General features: G+C 26.4%; 1 protein-coding gene and 2 long non-coding RNA genes across 6 annotated transcripts; 1 reads left to right on the top strand and 2 right to left on the bottom strand.

The window, feature by feature from the left end:
* Positions 1 to 366: 366 nt before the first annotated feature.
* On the bottom strand, positions 367 to 3967 carry LOC135931490 (uncharacterized). Of its 3 annotated transcripts, none has more exons than XR_010573050.1 (10): positions 3887 to 3967; positions 3482 to 3816; positions 3357 to 3428; positions 3185 to 3256; positions 3004 to 3075; positions 2328 to 2873; positions 1775 to 2287; positions 1616 to 1729; positions 1446 to 1570; positions 367 to 1403 (listed from the first exon to the last, which is right to left on the bottom strand). It is a non-coding gene; the product is annotated as an uncharacterized LOC135931490 (long non-coding RNA). The 3 variants fall into 3 exon arrangements; XR_010573052.1 differs by having other exon boundaries at positions 1775 to 2279; XR_010573051.1 differs by having other exon boundaries at positions 3482 to 3839; positions 3887 to 3942.
* Positions 3968 to 14549: 10582 nt separating this feature from the next.
* On the top strand, positions 14550 to 15330 carry LOC135922231 (uncharacterized). 2 transcript variants are annotated; one of them, XM_065456642.1, is made up of 5 exons: positions 14550 to 14721; positions 14829 to 14969; positions 15014 to 15079; positions 15120 to 15168; positions 15211 to 15330. In XM_065456642.1, coding segments are annotated over exons 1-5 (330 nt in total). In that variant the 5' UTR covers positions 14550 to 14648; the 3' UTR covers positions 15212 to 15330. The 2 variants fall into 2 exon arrangements, with proteins under 2 accessions (XP_065312714.1, XP_065312713.1); XM_065456641.1 differs by having other exon boundaries at positions 14766 to 14969; positions 15211 to 15313.
* Positions 15331 to 18682: 3352 nt separating this feature from the next.
* LOC135922485 (uncharacterized) lies at positions 18683 to 19339 on the bottom strand. The gene is made up of 6 exons (XR_010570925.1): positions 19275 to 19339; positions 19172 to 19234; positions 19059 to 19128; positions 18940 to 19015; positions 18800 to 18893; positions 18683 to 18753 (listed from the first exon to the last, which is right to left on the bottom strand). It is a non-coding gene; the product is annotated as an uncharacterized LOC135922485 (long non-coding RNA).
* Positions 19340 to 19614: the final 275 nt, after the last annotated feature.

The raw sequence follows: 19614 nt of genomic DNA, 5'->3' as shown, positions 1-19614 counted from the left end.
TAAAATTGGTTTCATTTTCTAATATGGCTTTTAATATTATGTGTTCGTATCAGTATTTATTTATTTTAACATATTCTCATGTGTATTTCTTACAAAATCATAAGCATAACCTAATTAAAAATGTGTAAGAATGAAATAAATTTTATTATAAAATTAAAGTTATAGAAAATTTATAAATATTTTATAAGATAATTTATAAATATTTTATAAGATATAATAAATTTTCTTAACAAAATATAATATCAACATTTAAAAATATATGATCATGATATAAATCAACAATATTAAATTTAAAAAAAGGAATCTTAATTCAGACACACTATACAATTTATTCATTGGCCATTAAATAAAATTGTTTTGGTCAATTTCTGACGAATATTGATATTCGATTTTCTATTTTGATTATTACCATAATGATGAAATCGAATGTGCAAATAATGTTCAATTATTAATGTAATTAGAATTTGATAATGGGAGAATAGTGCTTCTTGATTAAGCATATGATTAATAGAATAAATGATACAATCCTTTTGAAAATAAATTTTTTTTTTATTAGCAATGATTTTTCAAAAACACGGAATGCACTTTCAGAAATTTGGCATAATATTGAAACACTCTTAGAAGGAATTATTAACCCCTGATTGTTTTTTATTTTTATCAAATTATAAGCATCACTATTTTTATGATTTTGATATCCATCATAGCTGTTATGCATGTATATCATGTTACTTTTTTTCAGATATTAATTTGCGTATTATATACCCTGCTATATAGGTTGATACATTTTCAAGGTAGAGTGATAATATCGGAATATTAGGAACAAATGTTAACGAATTTTCATAAAGATTAATATGGTTGTTATTGTCAGCATTTTTCTGAAAATCTCCACAAATTAGATTAGTATTATCGGTTGGAATACAATTACCTGTTATTATCACTTCCAGTTTTGCTACCAAGACATCTCTTATGGCCGATCGTAATTGATAAGCAGAAGGATTATTTTTAAAACCTCTGCTGCGTAAACAACTAAAATATAGTTCAAGATGATCTTGTGAGGTTTTGTAGGTAAAAACGTAACAAAAATAAGAAAAGAAAAAAAAAATTAATAATAATTATGGTTAGTGTTAAGAGGTATAAAAATATCTGAAAATAAATAAGAATTGGGATTAGGTCCCAATAATAATTCATTCCCAATACCCAGAATACTTTTCATTGATGCTATTAACCCTATAATGCATGTTTTTCTATTTGATCATACATATTTCCCATCTTCAAACTTTAAAGCTTTAAGAGTATTGATACATTTTTCAAAATAATCTTCATAATATAGAAGAGATCTTTTAGATAGTGGGGCCTTAAACCCTTTAGCACATATGTTTTGAGTATTTAAAAAATCAAACATTCTATAAAAATATTATAATATTATCAAGGTATTTATTTAATACCGATCAATCATTTGAATAAAGTCTACTGTGCCTTCACAGTTTTCAAACCCATCAATTTTTAGCTCATGTGCTAAAAGAATACCTTTTGCTACTGAGCTACTAAAAACTTGAACGGCAAGTTTAACCTTTAAAAAAATATTTTAGAAGCAAAAAAATTCTTTTTATTTTACTTTCATTTTCTGCTTATGATAATCAATATGAGAATGGCCAATTTTATTTGCAGCCCTTAGTCCTTCCTTATCCTGTAAATCATGAAGGTTTGCTAAATATTTCTAATTTATTACCTATTTGTAAAAATAACATTTAGGAAATATTTTAAAAGTAATTACTACTCCATTATTGATTAAAAATTTTTTATCGCCGAGTAGATTTCTAAGGAGTTTTATCATATGGCAAACGTCCAAAATAACAAACTTTTTCCTTGTAATTGCTCGGATGAAGAAAATAAGGAATACAATTATTTGGGTCCAAAGAGGCACCAAGTAATTGATACATTTTTATATTTGTTGAACATCACCCCAGTATCATGCAATAAATGGAGGGCATTTGTTACTATGTTTGATAAAGTCTCAGAACTCAGATAGGCAACTAAAAAATATCCTAATGAAATTTTCCATGTACCATTTAAACAAGTTGCCATAAGAAATAATGCTTTACTTGCCTCAGGTAGAGATTCGGAAGGTTTTATTCCATTACCAAAATCGATGTATCCATGAAATTCTTTTTTATCCCAATGAATATGTAGCCGAATAGACATTTCATCAAGGCATAAAATAGGATATAATTGTACATGCGAATTTGATTGAAATGTTTTAATCCGTTTTAAGGAAGAATCTAAAAAACTTAAATAAAATTATTTTATATAAAATATTTAATTTAAACCTGGTCTTATCTGTATTTGCTTACTCCAGATTCTTAATGTAGACTCTGCAGGCAAGCAGAATTGATTTCTAAAATAATTATAAGCCTTGGGGGAGTAAAAATGTAGTGTTGATGCAAATTGCTTCATTTCACTACTATATTTTATTCTGCGAGGATTTTTTACTCCCCCACTATGAACTTGAGTTTTAATAAATGATAAAGGTAGGCCTGAAAAAAAATCTTCTATAACATTTTCCCCTTCGCCATTTATCATATGCTTACTTTTCAAATTTTTCATTAAAGATTGTAAATTGTAAATTTTTTTATTTCGTCTATTTTTTCTATCAGAAGAAGCCCTTACCTTTTTTCGTAAGTTTTGAATATATTTCTGTTGATAAATAAATTTCCTTCATAAGGATGATATATTAGTGGCATAAATATGATCATCATGATATTTAGGAAATGTAGGGTTATTAATAGAAGATTTAGCATCTTCATTGTTATTTGCAATTAATAAGTTGGTAGAATCAATATTCATCTGAAGAAGCTTTTTACTAAGTATATCCTCTTAATATTTTTTGAAAAGGTATTCATTTATATTTTTGCTTAATAAAAATTATATATTGATATCCTTAAAGTCAAAATATTCAAAAATATTAAATAAATAAATTACATCAATATTTTAATAAAGACTTACATGGTTTACATCTCTTTCCAATTCCTCTAAACACTCATCTTCAAGAGTATTTTGATAGCTGGCAGCTGTATTCTTAAATAAAATATTTTTGCATAAAAAATTATATATTGATATCCATAAAGTCAAAATATTCAAAAATATTAAATAAATAAATTACATCAATATTTTAATAAAGACTTACATGGTTTACATCTCTTTCCGATTCCTCTAAACACTCATCTTTAAGAGTATTTTGATAGCTGGCAGATGTATTCTTAAATAAAATGTTTTACATAATAAAAATTATATATTGATACACATAAAGTCAAAATATTCAAAGATGAAAATAAAGTATTTTAATAAATAAGGCTCACTGGGCTATTATCTCTAACAGGCTCTTCTAAGCCTTCAGCTTCTAGAGTATTATTAAGGATATCTAATTTTCTCTTAAATATTAAAAATATTTTTATTGATCTTTTATAAAGTAATAATATTTTACCCTTTTAGTTGAGGAGTAACTATTAGCAGCATAAGTATGATCATTTACTATAAAGTTAGAACTTTTAAGAATTTTATTTCTATTTAATGGGATATTTGTTATCTTAAAAAAATATTAATTTTAAATGAATATATTATAGATCCTGAAAGGGTCTGGAATTAAAAATGGATGGTACAGATCCTTCCTTCAGAATAGCATATCCTGTGACTGAGGGAAGAAAACATTCTTCTGAAAAATGGGCTCCTCAGAGCTTGGTGTATTTGGTAGGAATAAAATTTATCTTATTTATGGCTTTAATCCATTTTGATAGCAAAATTTTATTCTTAATAGGGAATCTTAAAAAAAATAATATTAATGTCTTAAAATAAAAAAAGAATATTATAAAATAATAAATAAAGAAATAACCTATGAAAAGAATTTTTTTTATTAGAGGTTAAGCTTGTATAACTATTATTGTTGCATGATGTACAGCGACTCATAGCTATCTATCTTTAAATTAAAAAAGAGAATTATTATCTGTAATTATGAATTAAAGATATAGACAATTTATGAAAATTTTTATCAAATAAGCTTTACAATATATAATCAGATATAAAACAAGCTGAAATGTTCATAAATAAATTTTTTAATAATTTTCAAAAATGAATACATATGAAGTAAAATCTATGAGGATTCAAAATGTATAAATTTTAAATCTTTTTTTCTGGAAGTTAGTATGTATAAAGTATCTTCATTATCAAAAACCTTTAGTCTTTAGAAAGATCCTATTAGGCAAAATTTTAAATTAAATTAAAATTATCCAAGCCATGAAAAGCAAAAATTATAATAAACTGGGCCAGGCTGGACAATTAATAAATAAAAAATTTTGGATATGTGGCCAATTAGATAAAAATATATGGTATGGGTCAGACATAGTGTTTGCAACGGTCCGGTCCGGTCTTTTTTTTCTAAAATGGGACCGGACCGATAGACCGTTAAGTCAAATGAGACCGGACCGTGGGACCGTCGGTCCGGTCCAGGCGGTCCGGTCCCACCTAAAAAAAATTTTTTTATAAAGCTACAAAAGTTTTATTCTGCATTTATATTTATTAAAAATGAATAGTTAAATTACCCTATTAATATTTCAATTATATCATCAATTCATTTTTATTATATTATACACAAATGCCTAATCAAAGAAGAATATAAAAAGTAAACTATGAATATTGAATTTAACGAAACGGAAGAATATAAAAAGTAAACGATGAATTAGATATTATATAGTGTTAGGCATTAAATAATCATATTTTATATGTTCATGTACATACACATTAACTATAAAGCAATTTATAGTAAACTTTTATATTCTTTAATCGGTCTTCGGTCGGACCGGACCGTGGGACCGTGTTGTTGGACGGGACCGTCCCATAGGACCGAAAAGTCTAATAAGACCGGACTGGACCGGACCGTTGCAAACACTAGTCAGACAGATAGATAAAAAATTTGTAACAAGTTTTTATTATCTAATATAAATATAATCTCCATAATCACATGATGATCGTTTTCGTATCTCCGTAATGTATTGAAAATTTAAGGAGACTATATAGTGTAATGTTAATTTTTTTTTAAAATTTTTATTTGCCATCCCCGGGATTCGAACTTGCGACTTCACGATTGGAAGGCAAACGTTCTTTCAATGCAACCCCCCTCAACTTTTTATTTTACTATAATTCTTCATATATATTTAATTTAAATTAACAATCATTTTTTATTTTTTAAATTTTGCCCTTAATTTTCATTATTGGATAAGAAAATTTTCAAATTATGGTAAGTAATAATTTACTGTCCAATTATTTTATTGTAATCTACTTACTATAGTTTGTAAAGCAAAGACATTTATTACAGAGACCTGTAGGTAAAATTTTGCACATATTGGAATTATAAGAAAATATTCAAATTGTGGTAAACATTTTGCTGTTAAATTATTATATTGTAATATATTTACAAACTTAGTTGGTAAAGCTAATTAATACAGAGACCTGTAGGTAAAATTTTGCACATATTGAAATTATCTAATATATATAATCTCCTATATTAGATAATTCCAATATGTGCAATAATCTCCATAATCATAACCAGAGTTTCCATGTCTCCCCCCGGCAGTGGGAGTCTCCCACAATTTTTTAGTTTACTTACCCACATACATCTCACTCCCACAATTAGAAATCTCCCACAATTTTTTAATTTCTCCCACAATTTTTTTTTTAGCTTTTTAATGGTTTTAATATATAAATAATAATTTTGAGAGACAGTATTTGATTATTTTTATATTTTTAAAATTAAATATTTATTCGAAAATATGTCTAGTTCTTTTATTTTATTTTTCCGCTCTAAAATATATTTTTTATAATCCACTCGACATTTTCAAAATTTTTGTGTTAGAAAGAATAGAAGTTAGAACAGTATGTATAATTATTATAAATATATTTTAAATTACTTAATATATTTTATATCGTTATCTAGAATTGCAGTGATCCACTCGACATTTTCAAAATTTTTGTGTTAGAAGAATAGAACTTTTAGAAGTGGATATTATTCTAATCTCTAATTCTTTTAAATAAAGTTAGTGGATGAATAATATTGATTTAATAATATTTTTCACTACTTACTTTTATACTATTCCATAAAGTATATGTCAAGCAAAAGATTATAAATATAATTGATATATAATTCAACAATAGCTAAAAAATCAAAGTGTATTTACCGAATTGAGGCAGCACAATAATGAATTAATACCAATTGGCTGTATATGCCATATATTGCATAATTCTTGCAAGAAGGCAATGAATGTACTATCTGTAGATGTCGAAGTAATTGTGATGAAATGTTTTAACGAATTTAGTTCATCAATTAAAAGAGTCACTGAATTAAAAGAATTGGTGGAGTGGTCTGATTTGGAATGGTTTGAGTTGTTGCGATATGTACCTATCAGGTGGTTATCGTTAATACCTGCCATCGAGAGAATTTTAAAATTTTACGAACCCTTAAAGAAATACTTCTTAAATAAAGATTTTAAAAGCTGTCCTAAAATTTTGAAAAATTTTTTCGAGGATGAAATGTCAAGCATATTTGGGATTAGTTTCACATCTAGGAAATCTACTTCATGTAGTTAATATTCAGTTGCAATCAGAAGATTCTTTATTGATAAAGATTCACAAAATCATGCTACAGCTCTGTTCATCTCTACAGTTAAAAATAGATAATAAATTTTATGGCGCTATTGCTAAAAATATATTAAAATGTTCAAATATTACTATAATTAACGTATTTTTAAATGAAGCAAATATTTTTATTAAGACAATTTTGGAATATTTACAATCAAGATTTGATTTTAATAACTCTATTAACAAGTGTATAAATATTATGACCTTGGAACAGAAACCATCATTTGATGGTTTTTGTAATTTAATAAATATATTAAAATTACCGATAGACATTGAAGCCTTGTTTGAAGATATTGTAATTTTTTCGATTTTTTATGATTCGCCAGAATACTTAAAGTTAGATGGTCTAAAAGCAAAGGAGAAATGGGTGGAATTTTTTCGTAATAACGATAAATCCCCATGCTTGGAAAAAATTTGCGAGTATGTTTTCTCCTTACCTCATTCTAATGCCTCATCGGAGCGCATTTTTAGCCTGATGAGGACTGCCTGGAGAAAGGAGAGAAATCGAATTGCTTTAACAACATTAGAGGCCGAGTTAATGGTTAAAAAAAATTATAAAATGTCATGCCAGGAATTTTATAAATATCTTAATAACGACGGTAAACGTTTAGTTCCATTATTTAAATCTCAAATAAAATATAATTAACTATAACTATTTGACTTTCTATATTTTATAAAATCTTATTTATACATTTGCATAAAATCAAATAAATTTATTTTTTACATTGTAAAATTAATATTTTGGCAAATCATAAAAATAAAGAAGCATTACAATCTCCTCAAACATGACATAATATTAAATCTTATTAAAAATTATCCGATAATAGTAATAATATTCTTACTTTGGTATTTCTGCAGCATAATTTAGTGAACCTTTATTAAATTATATTCTTCTGATTGCAACTGCATATTAACAGCATATAGTAGATTTCCTATATGTAAAATTCCTAAATATACTTCTGCCATTTATTTTTGAAAATTTTTTTCAAAATATTAGGACAGCTTTTATAATCTATTTATTTTTTAAAGGTTTGTAAAATTTTAAAATTCTACGATGGCGCGTATTAGGAGGAACCTGTCAACCAACATTTTGCTGACTCAATTCTGTAAATAAACTCTGGTTTTTGCCAAATTCACTGAGGAAATATCAGATCAGAAAGCTGCCATGCAATTCATTGGTAATGCCAAATCTTCCATATTTACCATTATATATGGTTAGCTATGTCTTTGGATATTTCATATCTGGAGAAATTTTTTTTAATGGTTATATTGAAATGACATTAATTTTGTTGAAATAGGGAAGGATCAAGGGAAATGTTTTGATATCTCCTTATTAGATTCATCTGTTAGAATTGCATATGTTTGCACATCTTTCAAATCGTCAAGAATTGACCTTCTGGATTTATATCCTAAAACATTGATGATAGCCTTGCTCATTTGTGTTCTACAAAGTATACTTTTCATTTATATTAGTCGTTAAATTATGGGGAAAGATTCTACCAACATTGTGATGTTAAGTAGCTCTCTGAATGTTGTACTACATGATAGGTATTTACCATTTCCGCAACTGTAGTTGCATCTGTATTATTTTTTATTTTTGAAGAATATTTTTGTTTTGCAATAGATGTTGATAGACTGCCCTCTACTGATTTATGCTTTGAAGATTTTTGATGCCTCAAAATATCATATTCCCTTCCCCCATTGTATTAACTAAATACTGTAGAACAACTTCCCCGCACTGATTATAATTATTTTTTACATTGTAAATTTAAAATTGTTTGTTTTTTTATAAAATCTTATTTATACATTAGCATAAAATATATTTTTTTTACATTGTAAAATTACAATTTTTTTATAAAATTTTATCTTGTTTACATTCTTTTGTATTTAAAAAAGATCGTTGGTTATTATTTTTAAACAAAATTAATATATTATAATAAATCAATGTTATTTTAATAATAAATCAATGTTATTTTAATAATAAAGATAGTATTTAAGAAATTTTGTGTCGTACTATTAGTGAAGGTCAACGGTCCGGTCCTATCGGTCTTAGACCGAGACCGGACCGATCTTTTTATTGAGGACCGTGGTCCGGACGGTCTTTTTACTTTTTATGGCCGGTCTTTTATTAATATTTAAGTTTACTTTACTATTCAATTAATATAATTTTTTTGTATATTTTATTTTATGATAGGAGTTCAGAGTTGTTAAAAGATACTTTTTAAGACACATCGTCTAAAAAAATAATACCGATATTTTAATCAAAAATCTATCTAGATACATATACAGATACCACATTTTTATATCTAGATACAGGATCTAGATGTAGGAGTTATTTTAGATTTTGTTAATTTTTTTTTACAATATAAAAACCATAAGTTTGTCCAAGAAACATTTTACTTAAAGTCCTAATAAAAAACATAGAATATGTGTTCACTGTAATACCAAATTTAACATATCGTCAGCAACAAGTAACAAAATAATTGTTTATAATTTTTTAAGCAATAAATTAATCAAAATAAGTAGTATTATTATTAAAATATTTTGGTTATTATTTATATAACTATTTTTTCTTAAGAAACTGTCTGAATAATTCATTGTCAAAATAATTTACCTTATACTTAATAAAATAATTAGGTACATTAAGAAGACATCTGATAAAACATAAAATATATACTTCTAATGATGAAAATGGAAATATCTCAAAAACACAATCTACTCTTAATTTTAATATGCCCTCCACAAGCACAAAATCACTTTCTTCAATACCATTGGATAAATTTCAAACTGAACATATGAACCAATTAATAATAAAATGGGTAATAATGGACTCTCTGCCAATGAAGACTTTTGAAAGTTCAGGTCTTCATAATTTAATCAAATATTTAAACTCAACACTGCTACAATTTGGTCAAAAAACAAAGTTAAAAATTTTTATACAGCTAATTTTGAGAAACTAAAAAATTCTCTAAAGATATTTTAAATAAAAATAATTCTTTAATAAGCTTTACCACAGATATGTGGAGCAATATAAATAAAATTCATTTATAGCCATTACTGCACATTATATTGATTCTTCTTTTACATTAAAAAATATTTTACTTGATATAAATCATATCCCATTTCCTCATACTTCTGAAGAAATATCCTTAGCTATAAAAGAAGTGATTGATGTATATCAATTGGAGGAGAGTATAATGGCCTGTACTACAGATAATGCCAATAACATCCTAAAAAGGATGGAAATTTTGCAGAATATTTATAAGGAACAAATATTTAAAGGCCTTAGATGCTGTGTCCATATTCTAAACCTAATATCTCAGGAAGGTTTATCATATATTACAACTATCCTAGAAAAGTATAGAGACATAGCCTTTTCTATAAATAAATCACCCAAAATAAATCAAGCATATGTACAAATATGTGAAAATAAGGGTATTACAAAATTTAAAATCCCTTCTATCCCTATTAGATGGAATAGCTCCTATTTAATGATGAATACAATTTATGAGGTATTTACATTTATATCCAATTATTTTTAAAAAATATTTAATTTTTAGAACATGGATGCTATAAAAGAAGTACTTTTTTGAATTACAAACAATTTAAAGGGGTTTTCTTTACTGAGTGTGAAAATGAAGACCTAAAAGAGGCTGTAGATTTTCTAAGGCCCTTCTATAAAACCACACTTGATTTATCAGGATCCAAATATCCTACAGTTGGGATTTCCATGTTATATATAGAGAATATAAATAATGAAATTTTAAATAATATAAAAAAGGATAATAACAATACAAGAAAATAAATTTTCATGCTGGTTAAAATGCAGAAATATCTTAAAGAATTATTTTGCTATGAATCATATGTCTCAACATTATTGGATCCGAGATTAAAACAAGTTTACATGCCTAATACTCTTAATAGAATTGAGTATATGACCAAATTTTCAAAATATTTAAGGAAAATAGAAAATAAAAAAAATACAGGAAAAACGGATTCTCAGGTATATTTTTAATATTTATTTATTAAATCCTAATTTTCAAACATTTGTGCCAGGGGGAAATCAATGAATTTAGTTTTTTAGAAAGAATTTTATCCCAAAAAAATTCAGAAGGGGATTATATATCGGCAGAAATCATTGAAGAAAATATATCAGAACTTCACACCTATTTGAATGAACCTCTTGTTTCATTAAAGGATGACATATTAGTATGGTGGAAAGCCAATAGTGTAAGGTCCTTTATATTTTTTAAATAGTCAATATAGTTTATTATATAGATTTCCAGTCCTCTCATTAGCAGCTAAAAAATTTTTAGCAATTCAAGCAACATCTGTCCCCTGTGAACAAATATTTTCAAAAGCAGGAGATCTTGTCACTAAAAAAAGGAATAGGCTTTCAAACAAAACAATACAAGCTTTGATGTGTAATTTTTGTATTAATTATTATATTATTTATAATTAATTTTATATTGTTTATATAATACTCTTATATTTAATAAAATGATAAAACAAATTAAATTAGGTTAAAAAAAATATGTTTTTTAAACAAATAAAAACCCCGTCCTGGACGGGTCTTTTTATTTAGCCACGTCTGGATCGATCTTTTTTTAAGGACCGTGGTCCGGTCCGAGGGTATCGGTCCAGTCCGGACCAAAGACCGGACCGTGACCTTCACTACGTACTATAATTACCTATTTTGATAGTTGCGTATTTTATTTTGGAAAATAGTTACCTATTTTATTTTGAAAAAGAGTTGGATATTTTATTTTGAAAAATAGTTGGCTATTTTATTTTGAAAATTTTGGGAAATAGATTCCATTTTATATTTATAAAAAATAATAAGCGGATAACTAAGTCAATTCTAAATCCCGGCCGGGCCTTTGCGGGCCGTTTTTTTTAGCAATTTTCATATTTTTCCCACAATTTTTATATTACTCCCACAAAATACCGAATTTCTCCCACAATTTGAAAATTTTGACCTGGCAACCCTGATCATAACACGATCGTTTTCGTATCTCCCTAATGTATTTTAAATTTAAGGAGACTATATATTGTAATGTTAATTTTTTGCTCTCTACGAGAATCGAACCCGAGCCTCCCGTTTCAAAGGCATATACCGTATGCACCAACTTGAATATAAATAAATTTAAAATATTAATTATATATATTTAAAGTTTCACGCATGCACCTTGAATATAATTAAATTTAAAATATTAATTATATAGATGTTGAAGGGTAATTATTTAGTTTGTGTGTATGGTATTAAACATACTTTATTAATAAATTTTATATAAATATTAAAATTTAAGAGTAAAAGAGGTAAAATTGGTGGAATGTATACTCTGAGCATGTATTAGAAATATCAAAATTTAAATATGTGATGGAAATCATATTGAATAAAATTAAAAATAGAGGTGCTTTAACATTTTTGAATTTTAATTATGGGTTATAGATTGGTCTGAAATTTTTTTTTGCAATCATAGCCAGGCATGATATATAACCCATGGGTTGAAGGGTAATTATTTAGTTTATGTGTATGGTATTAAATATACTTTATTAATTTATTTTTATATAAATATTAAAATTTTAGGAGATAAAATTGTTGCATTGTATACTGTGAGCATGTATTAGAAATATCAAAATTTAAAATTGCGATGGAAATCATATTGGATAAAATTTAAAATAGAGGTGCTTAAAATTACTAAATATATCATTAACATATTTTATAAAAATAATGGAAAATTTTAGAATAACCCCAAAATAAATATAAATTTTTAAATAAAACCTCATTAGATAAACTTACTATAACATTTTTGATTAAATTAATAACCTTTTTGTTTTACTTATATATAATTTGACTATGATTGAAGTTTACCTCCTATTATTTGTTAACTTAGACATATCTTTTTATATTTTCTATTGTAATTTAATAACAATTTCTTAAATTTAATTTTATATTTTGTAAATAAGTAATAAATCATTTGGTTTGTTTAAAATTTAAATTAGGATTAACATATTCAGAATGGTACTTTAATATGTATTCATGAATTTCACATAAATACCAGGAGCTCACCAGTAGAATCATAGGTAAATCAGATATTCACCCTTCATTTGATGATAATTTTGAAATTAGACGGATTTAATTCTTATAAACCCCTTACATCAGACCTATTTTTCTGGATCAAAATAAATTATTTGGGTTTTCTTAGGCTTGGGAAATATTTTTCACCATTAATATGGACATGGGCATAGCTTGAGAAACATTTTTCATAATTATTATAGTCTAAGATTCCTGTAAATTCTTTAATTTTAAATATGGGCTAGAAATTGGCCTGAAATTTTTTTTTGAAGACATGGCAAAGCCTGATCAACCAAGGCCCATACAACTTTCATATTCTGATTGTATTTTTAAATGCATTGTGACTTTTTATATATTTTATTACAGTCCTCAACTATCAAAATTATTATGGTCTTTTGCGGGTTTGAGAAAACCAAGTGCTTAGGAATTTTTTTAATATTAGGCATAGGTGTAATATTTAACACAGAATATTTATATGGCCCTCAGGTAAAACTAATTTAAATATATTTTTATTCAAAAAAATAGTATTCACTCTTAGTCTTAATGGTTTGGCCTTGGTTGGGGTGAGCTGGGTTAAAATAGACTAAAAAAATAGATATGGTTTTTAGCAATTTACCTATCTCCAGGCTTGGAAAAATTTTTTAAATTACTATCGGTTGGCCAGGTTTGAGAAAATTTTTTTATAAAATTATTATGGGTTGAGCTGTTGGAAAATATTTTTCTAAATTATATTGGGCTGGGCTTGGGGAAAATTTTTCAAAATTATTATGAGCTTGGAAGCTTGAGAATTTTTTTATTATTAATTATAGGTCAGACATTGTCCCAAAACAAATTTTTTTGCAGGCCTGGACTTGACCATCAAAAAACCAAGACCCATGAAAATCTGAATTTTGATTGTATTTTTAAATTCATTATGATTATTTAAATATTTTATTTCAGTTCTTAACACCAAAATTATTATGTTCTTTCATTGGGCTCGGAAGAATTTTTCATAATTAAGGCTTTGGACTTTGCCTGTGAATTTTTTTTATATTAAATATTAGGTATAAGTAATCAGTAATATTTAACAAATAATATTGGTATTATCAAGTAATTGCTTTAAATTTATTTTTACTCAAACCATAGCACTTAGTTTTAATGGATTAAACCTGGCCTGAAGGGATTAGGGGGTAAGAAGAATAAAAACTGGATATTTTCAAATAAAGGTAACATGCATAAAAGTAAGAAGAAAATTTTCATTCCCCATCATTTTTGACGGGCTATCTACTAGTATTTATATAAACATATAATTATATTGGATATCTTTATAATGAAAAAAAAGTTATTATAAAATAATTATTCAATTTATAGATTACTTGAAAATTCCACCTACCACCTCTACTTAAATTTTTTATTAAAAATATATTTATTTATTTTATAGTTATATTTATTTTCTTATAAAAAAAATAAAATCATATATATAAATAGACTATTATTATATATGATGAATAAAGTTTGGAATTATAATTATCAATAAAAATATTTTTATATAATTTCATATAATTGGTTGACCATTTGAAAAATTTTTTATGGTAGCCTATAAATTTTTTGATATTTTAAAATTTAGAGCTAATATTTTAATTTAGTATGAATATTACAATATTGGATATTCTTATATGGAATCTTCAGTTTAGATATATATTGCATAAAGAAAATGAGATAGATAATAAACTTGAATAAAAATTTATATTAACCTGCATATTACAAGCAAAGAGCTCTATTTTTGATTTCCGTGCCTATGATCGTATGGACACTTCATCGTAAAGTTTCGTCCAATTCTGTGATTGGTCCATTAAAGTGCTGGAAATACAAAAGTGTAAACATATTTTTAATTTTAATCATAATAATGGAAATTAAAACGGTGTCAAACAATATCAAACTTCTTCTTGAGAGAAGAATTAATCCCACTATAATTCAAAGTTAGCAATCTAATTATATATAAATAATTTAGTTTTAATTTTAGAAAACAAAATTACTAATAAAAAATCCAAAAGAGGACGTGATATTTTATGTTTTAATGATTTAGAATATACCATCCATAGAGTAATAAATGCCACATCGTATTACAGGTGTAGACAAAGGAGTTGCTTAGGACGGGGTATTTTACAATCAGGTAGGTTCACAGAGATGCAGGATCATACCATAGAACAGTGTAAATCACATATTGGTAAATATTTTTATAAATAAATCACTAAATCAATTTATTTTTAGGCAATATGTTTACTCCATGTCAACCCTTAGTAACACAGAACATGCAACCTGTTAATGCCATATCATGTTTCACAAATTAAAATTTCTATAATCAATATAATTTTAGGCAATATATGTGCCCCATCTCAACTCTCTGTAGCAAACTACTATAACTAGTTTCATCAATTATTTTATTTTTATAAACAGTTTATTTTTAGGCAATATGTTTACTCCATGTCAAACCTTAGAATTTGCTGATAAAGCATCAGCTTATATTAAATTAATATATAATTCAAATTTATTTGATAATATATAATTTTTATTTGTTTTATACATGCTAAATAAATATTAGTTGTTTATATTTTTGTATTCGATTTATACATTTGAAATAATTAACCTATGTCATATACATTATAAATTTGAATAATAAAATAAGCTTCTTAATTTGCTGTAAAAATTGTATCCTAGGTTGTTCTTTTGATATTGTATAAGAGCTAAGATAAATTGTTACCATTTGAAATCTGCTAAATATTCTATATTTGAATAATAATATTTATTAAATTTTACCATTTTAAACCTATTAATCTTCTTAATTTGCTATAGAAATTATATCCTAGGTTGTTCTTTTGATATTGTGTAAGAGCTAAGATAAATTGTTACCATTTGAAATCTGCTAAATATTCTATATTTGAATAATAATATATATTAAATTTTACCATTTTAAACCTATTAATTGTAATAAATTAATAAATGATTAATTATGTATATTGTATATTAAAAATGGAATCGAACATTCGAAAAACAATAAATAAATATTTGAGATCAAAAATAAATTGAAATATAAATCAGTGGTCGTATTGTTTATAATTAGTAGTTGGTATTACTACAAACGACGATAAATGGAGAAAATAATTCCTTAAATGGAGATAATAATTCCTTAAATGGAGAAAATAATTCCTTAAATGGAGATTCAAAAAAAATAGCGGATTTATCTACGATTAAATTTGATAAATTCGAGTTGGATACTTCTATTCACAGATATTTTTCTCAATGGGAAGCCAGTTTTCGGTTAAAAAACGTAAGCCCATCTGAATGTCAATATAAAGATATATTTTTAACATTTTTTGGCAATAAGAATATTGAGTTGGTGGACCGTTTTTGTTATCCTGATTCGATCGAAACTTTATCTTTTAAGGAAATTAAGTCAATATGTTTTAAACTATTTAAACCGACGTCAACAGCTTTTGCTTCTATATTTGATTTCGTTAGATTACGGAGAACAACTGAAACCATAACTGAATTTGCAGATAAAATTAGAAAAATTGGCAAGCGTTGTCATTATCTTAATGATATTGACGAGCGTTTACGTGATCAGTTTATGGTTGGCATGGAAATACCGGGATTGGAAAGAGATCTTAGAGCTTTGTATCCCGACGGTCTTGATAGAGATAATAATGTACTGACTTTTCAATTTATTCTTGATCTGGCATTAGCTTCTGAGCGAGCAGATAAAGAAATGGCAAATAAACATATGCCAGTTGTTAATAAGATAAATGTTAATAACAAAAAAAATGATAATGATAGTAATTATAAACATCCAATAAAAACGACGACTACAATTGATAAAGGCTATAATAAAGTCAAGTATAATAATACATTTGATAAAGAGAATAATAACTACAAATATAATAATGATAAAGATTATAATAAACTTAAATGTTATAAATGTGGTTTTATTCATAACCGAGAAGTGAGATGTCCAGCTACAAATGCGGCATGTAATAAATGTAAAAAAATTGGTCATTTTGCAGTTTGCTGTAAATCAAAGAATTTAAATTATATAAGAGTGTCATCAAGTGATTCTATTCATAATATTTGGAAGATTCAACAAAATCGAGAGAATCGAGCAAAACTAACTGCAGAGATAAATGGGTTAGATGTTGATTTTGATTTTGACACTGGTGCACAAGCGTCATTGATAGGAATTGATATATGGACAAGTATTGGGCGACCAAAAATTAGGCCAACCAGTCCATTGACTGCATATGGTGATCATCCGTTAGACGTCAAGGGCGAGACCCAAGTCAATGTTAGGATTGGATCACAGACAAGGACTCTACCAGTGGTAATAATGAATACAACTGGGGTGCCTCTTTTCGGATTACCATGGATTATAGCATTCAATTTAGAAATGCCTCGTCAGGTTATGATTAAACAAGTACGCAATTTGGTCAACAATATTGAAAAAGAAAAATGTTGCATAACACTAGATCCTAGAATTCGAGATTTGATTAAACACCAAGAAATTTCGGAAGAGAATCAAGATTCTAAACATGCTTTGGATATTCGAAGTATTAATTTAGATGATATGCAATTGTCAGAAAATATTCTACGAAAAGAGTCGAAGCAAGATTTAATATTAAAAAAAGTAGCAATACATATTCAGCAAAGTTGGCGAAACTTTGATCGTCATAAAGATAAAGAAATAGTTAATTTTTATAATCGACGGGAAGAGCTTTCTGTCAATCGTGATATTATAGAATGGAATGGGAGATTGGTTATTTCTAATAAATTAAGAAATGCAGTGTTAGGAATGATTCACTGGGGACATCCTGGGGAAAATGTAATGAAATCTATTTATAGATTGTATTGTTGGTGGCCCAGATGTGATGTTGATATAGAAAATTTTATCAAAATATGTTCTGGATGCCAGAAAAATAGACCATGGTTAGAAGTTGATCTAATGCAGAATACCTCTGCTGATGCTATGATAAAACGACTAAATAAATGGTTTGCTAGGTTTGGAATACCCAAGTACATTGTGTCAGACAATGGACCACAATTCTTATCTGGGGAATTTCGTAGGTATTGTGATTTAAATAACATACGTCATATACGTTCAGCACCCTATCATCCAAAAACTAATGGATTAGCTGAACGTACAGTACGAACTTTGAAAGGTCGGTATTATGCAACGAGAGATTCAATTAGCGATCCCGAAGAAGCTATGACACAGGTTTTAACAACCTACCGATTGGGAGAGCATAGTTCCACAGGGAGATCTCCTGCTAAAATTATGTTTGGGAGGCAATTGAAAACAAGTTTGGATTGGATCCGACCAAATGCCGAACACGAAATAGTAAGAGCTAATGATAAACAAAGCCTTCATCATGATTTACATTCAAAGGAAAGAGAATTTGAAATCTCACAACCTATATGGTTAAATAATGAAAATACCAATGGTTGGAGAGAGGGAGTAATTAAAGAAAGAATAGGACTTTATTCTTATATTGTTGAATCTTCCGGGAAAACATTACGGAAGCATGCAGATCAGTTAAGAAATCGTTTAGTTATCCCAAATCATGAAAGTTCTTTGGAAGTTACAGAAATGGTTGTGCCAGTGAATGAAGCAAATACAAACACAAATACAAATACCACATTACGTTGCTCATCAAGAAACCGTAAACCTACAAAGAGGTTTATTGAAGAAATCTAACTTTAAATTGTTTGAAGGAAATGTAATAAATTAATAAATGATTAATTATGTATATTGTATATTAAAAATGGAATCGAACATTCGAAAAACAATAAATAAATATTTGAGATCAAAAATAAATTGAAATATAAATCAGTGGTCGTATTGTTTATAATTAGTAGTTGGTATTACTACATTAATCTTCTTAATTTGCTGTAGAAATTATATCCTAGGTTGTTCTTTTGATATTGTGTAAGAGCTAAGATAAATTGTTACCATTTGAAATCTGCTAAATATTCTATATTTGAATAATAATATATATTAAATTTTACCATTTTAAACCTATTAATCTTCTTAATTTGTTATAGAAATTATATCCTAGGTTGTTCTTTTGATATTGTGTAAGAGCTAGTTACCATTTGAAATCTGCTAAATATTCTATATTTGAATAATAATATATATTAAATTTTACCATTTTAAACCTATTAATCTTCTTTATTTGCTATAGAAATTATATCCTAGGTTGTATTGTTACCATTTGAAACCTGCTAAATATTCTATATTTGAATAATAATATATATTAAATTTTACCATTTTAAACCTATTAATCTTCTTAATTATAAATTATATCCTAGGTTGTATTGTTACCATTTGAAACCTGCTAAATATTCTATATTTGAATAATAATATATATTAAATTTTACCATTTTAAACCTATTAATCTTCTTAATTTGCTGTAGCAATTATATTTTGCCATTTGAAACCTGCTAAATATTCTATATTTGAATAATATATATTAAATTTTACCATTCCAAAAGAAATATTAACATTCCAAAAGAATTATTAACATTTAACGTAAGATTATGGTAAAAAATTATTAATCTCCATTTTGAACGAATTGGACGAGTTGGACGAAAAATACGATGAAGTGTCTTACGATCAAAGGCACCCCTGCCCTTTTTTTCACCCTTTTTTAATCTTATTTTTTAATTACCTTACAATTAATTAACCTTAATCCCAAAATTTTTTTATGATGATAGCCCTCCAACTACTAGAAATATGCTAATTTTGACCCATCTACCGGTTTTACGTTATTTTAATGTTTGTTTAATTTCAACAATAGTTTATTTATATTTTTGCCTGATTT

Source organism: Gordionus sp. m RMFG-2023, chromosome 1, assembly GCF_954871325.1.
Source record: "Gordionus sp. m RMFG-2023 chromosome 1, tfGorSpeb1-WG-v2, whole genome shotgun sequence".
Taxonomy (NCBI): Eukaryota; Metazoa; Nematomorpha; class Gordioida; order Chordodea; family Parachordodidae; genus Gordionus; species Gordionus sp. m RMFG-2023.
Note: the sequence above shows the minus strand (reverse complement) of the source record. Positions and strands in the feature narration are given on the sequence as shown.

Excerpts from the sequence above, each read along its gene's own strand:
- LOC135922231 (XM_065456641.1), top strand. The coding sequence starts at position 14,649 with ATGGAAATTAAAACGGTGTCAAACAATATCAAACTTCTTCTTGAGAGA. Across the intron at positions 14,970-15,013 it reads ACAGTGTAAATCACATATTG|GCAATATGTTTACTCCATGT; the intron begins GTAAATATTTTT and ends ATTTATTTTTAG. Across the intron at positions 15,080-15,119 it reads ACCTGTTAATGCCATATCAT|GCAATATATGTGCCCCATCT; the intron begins GTTTCACAAATT and ends ATATAATTTTAG.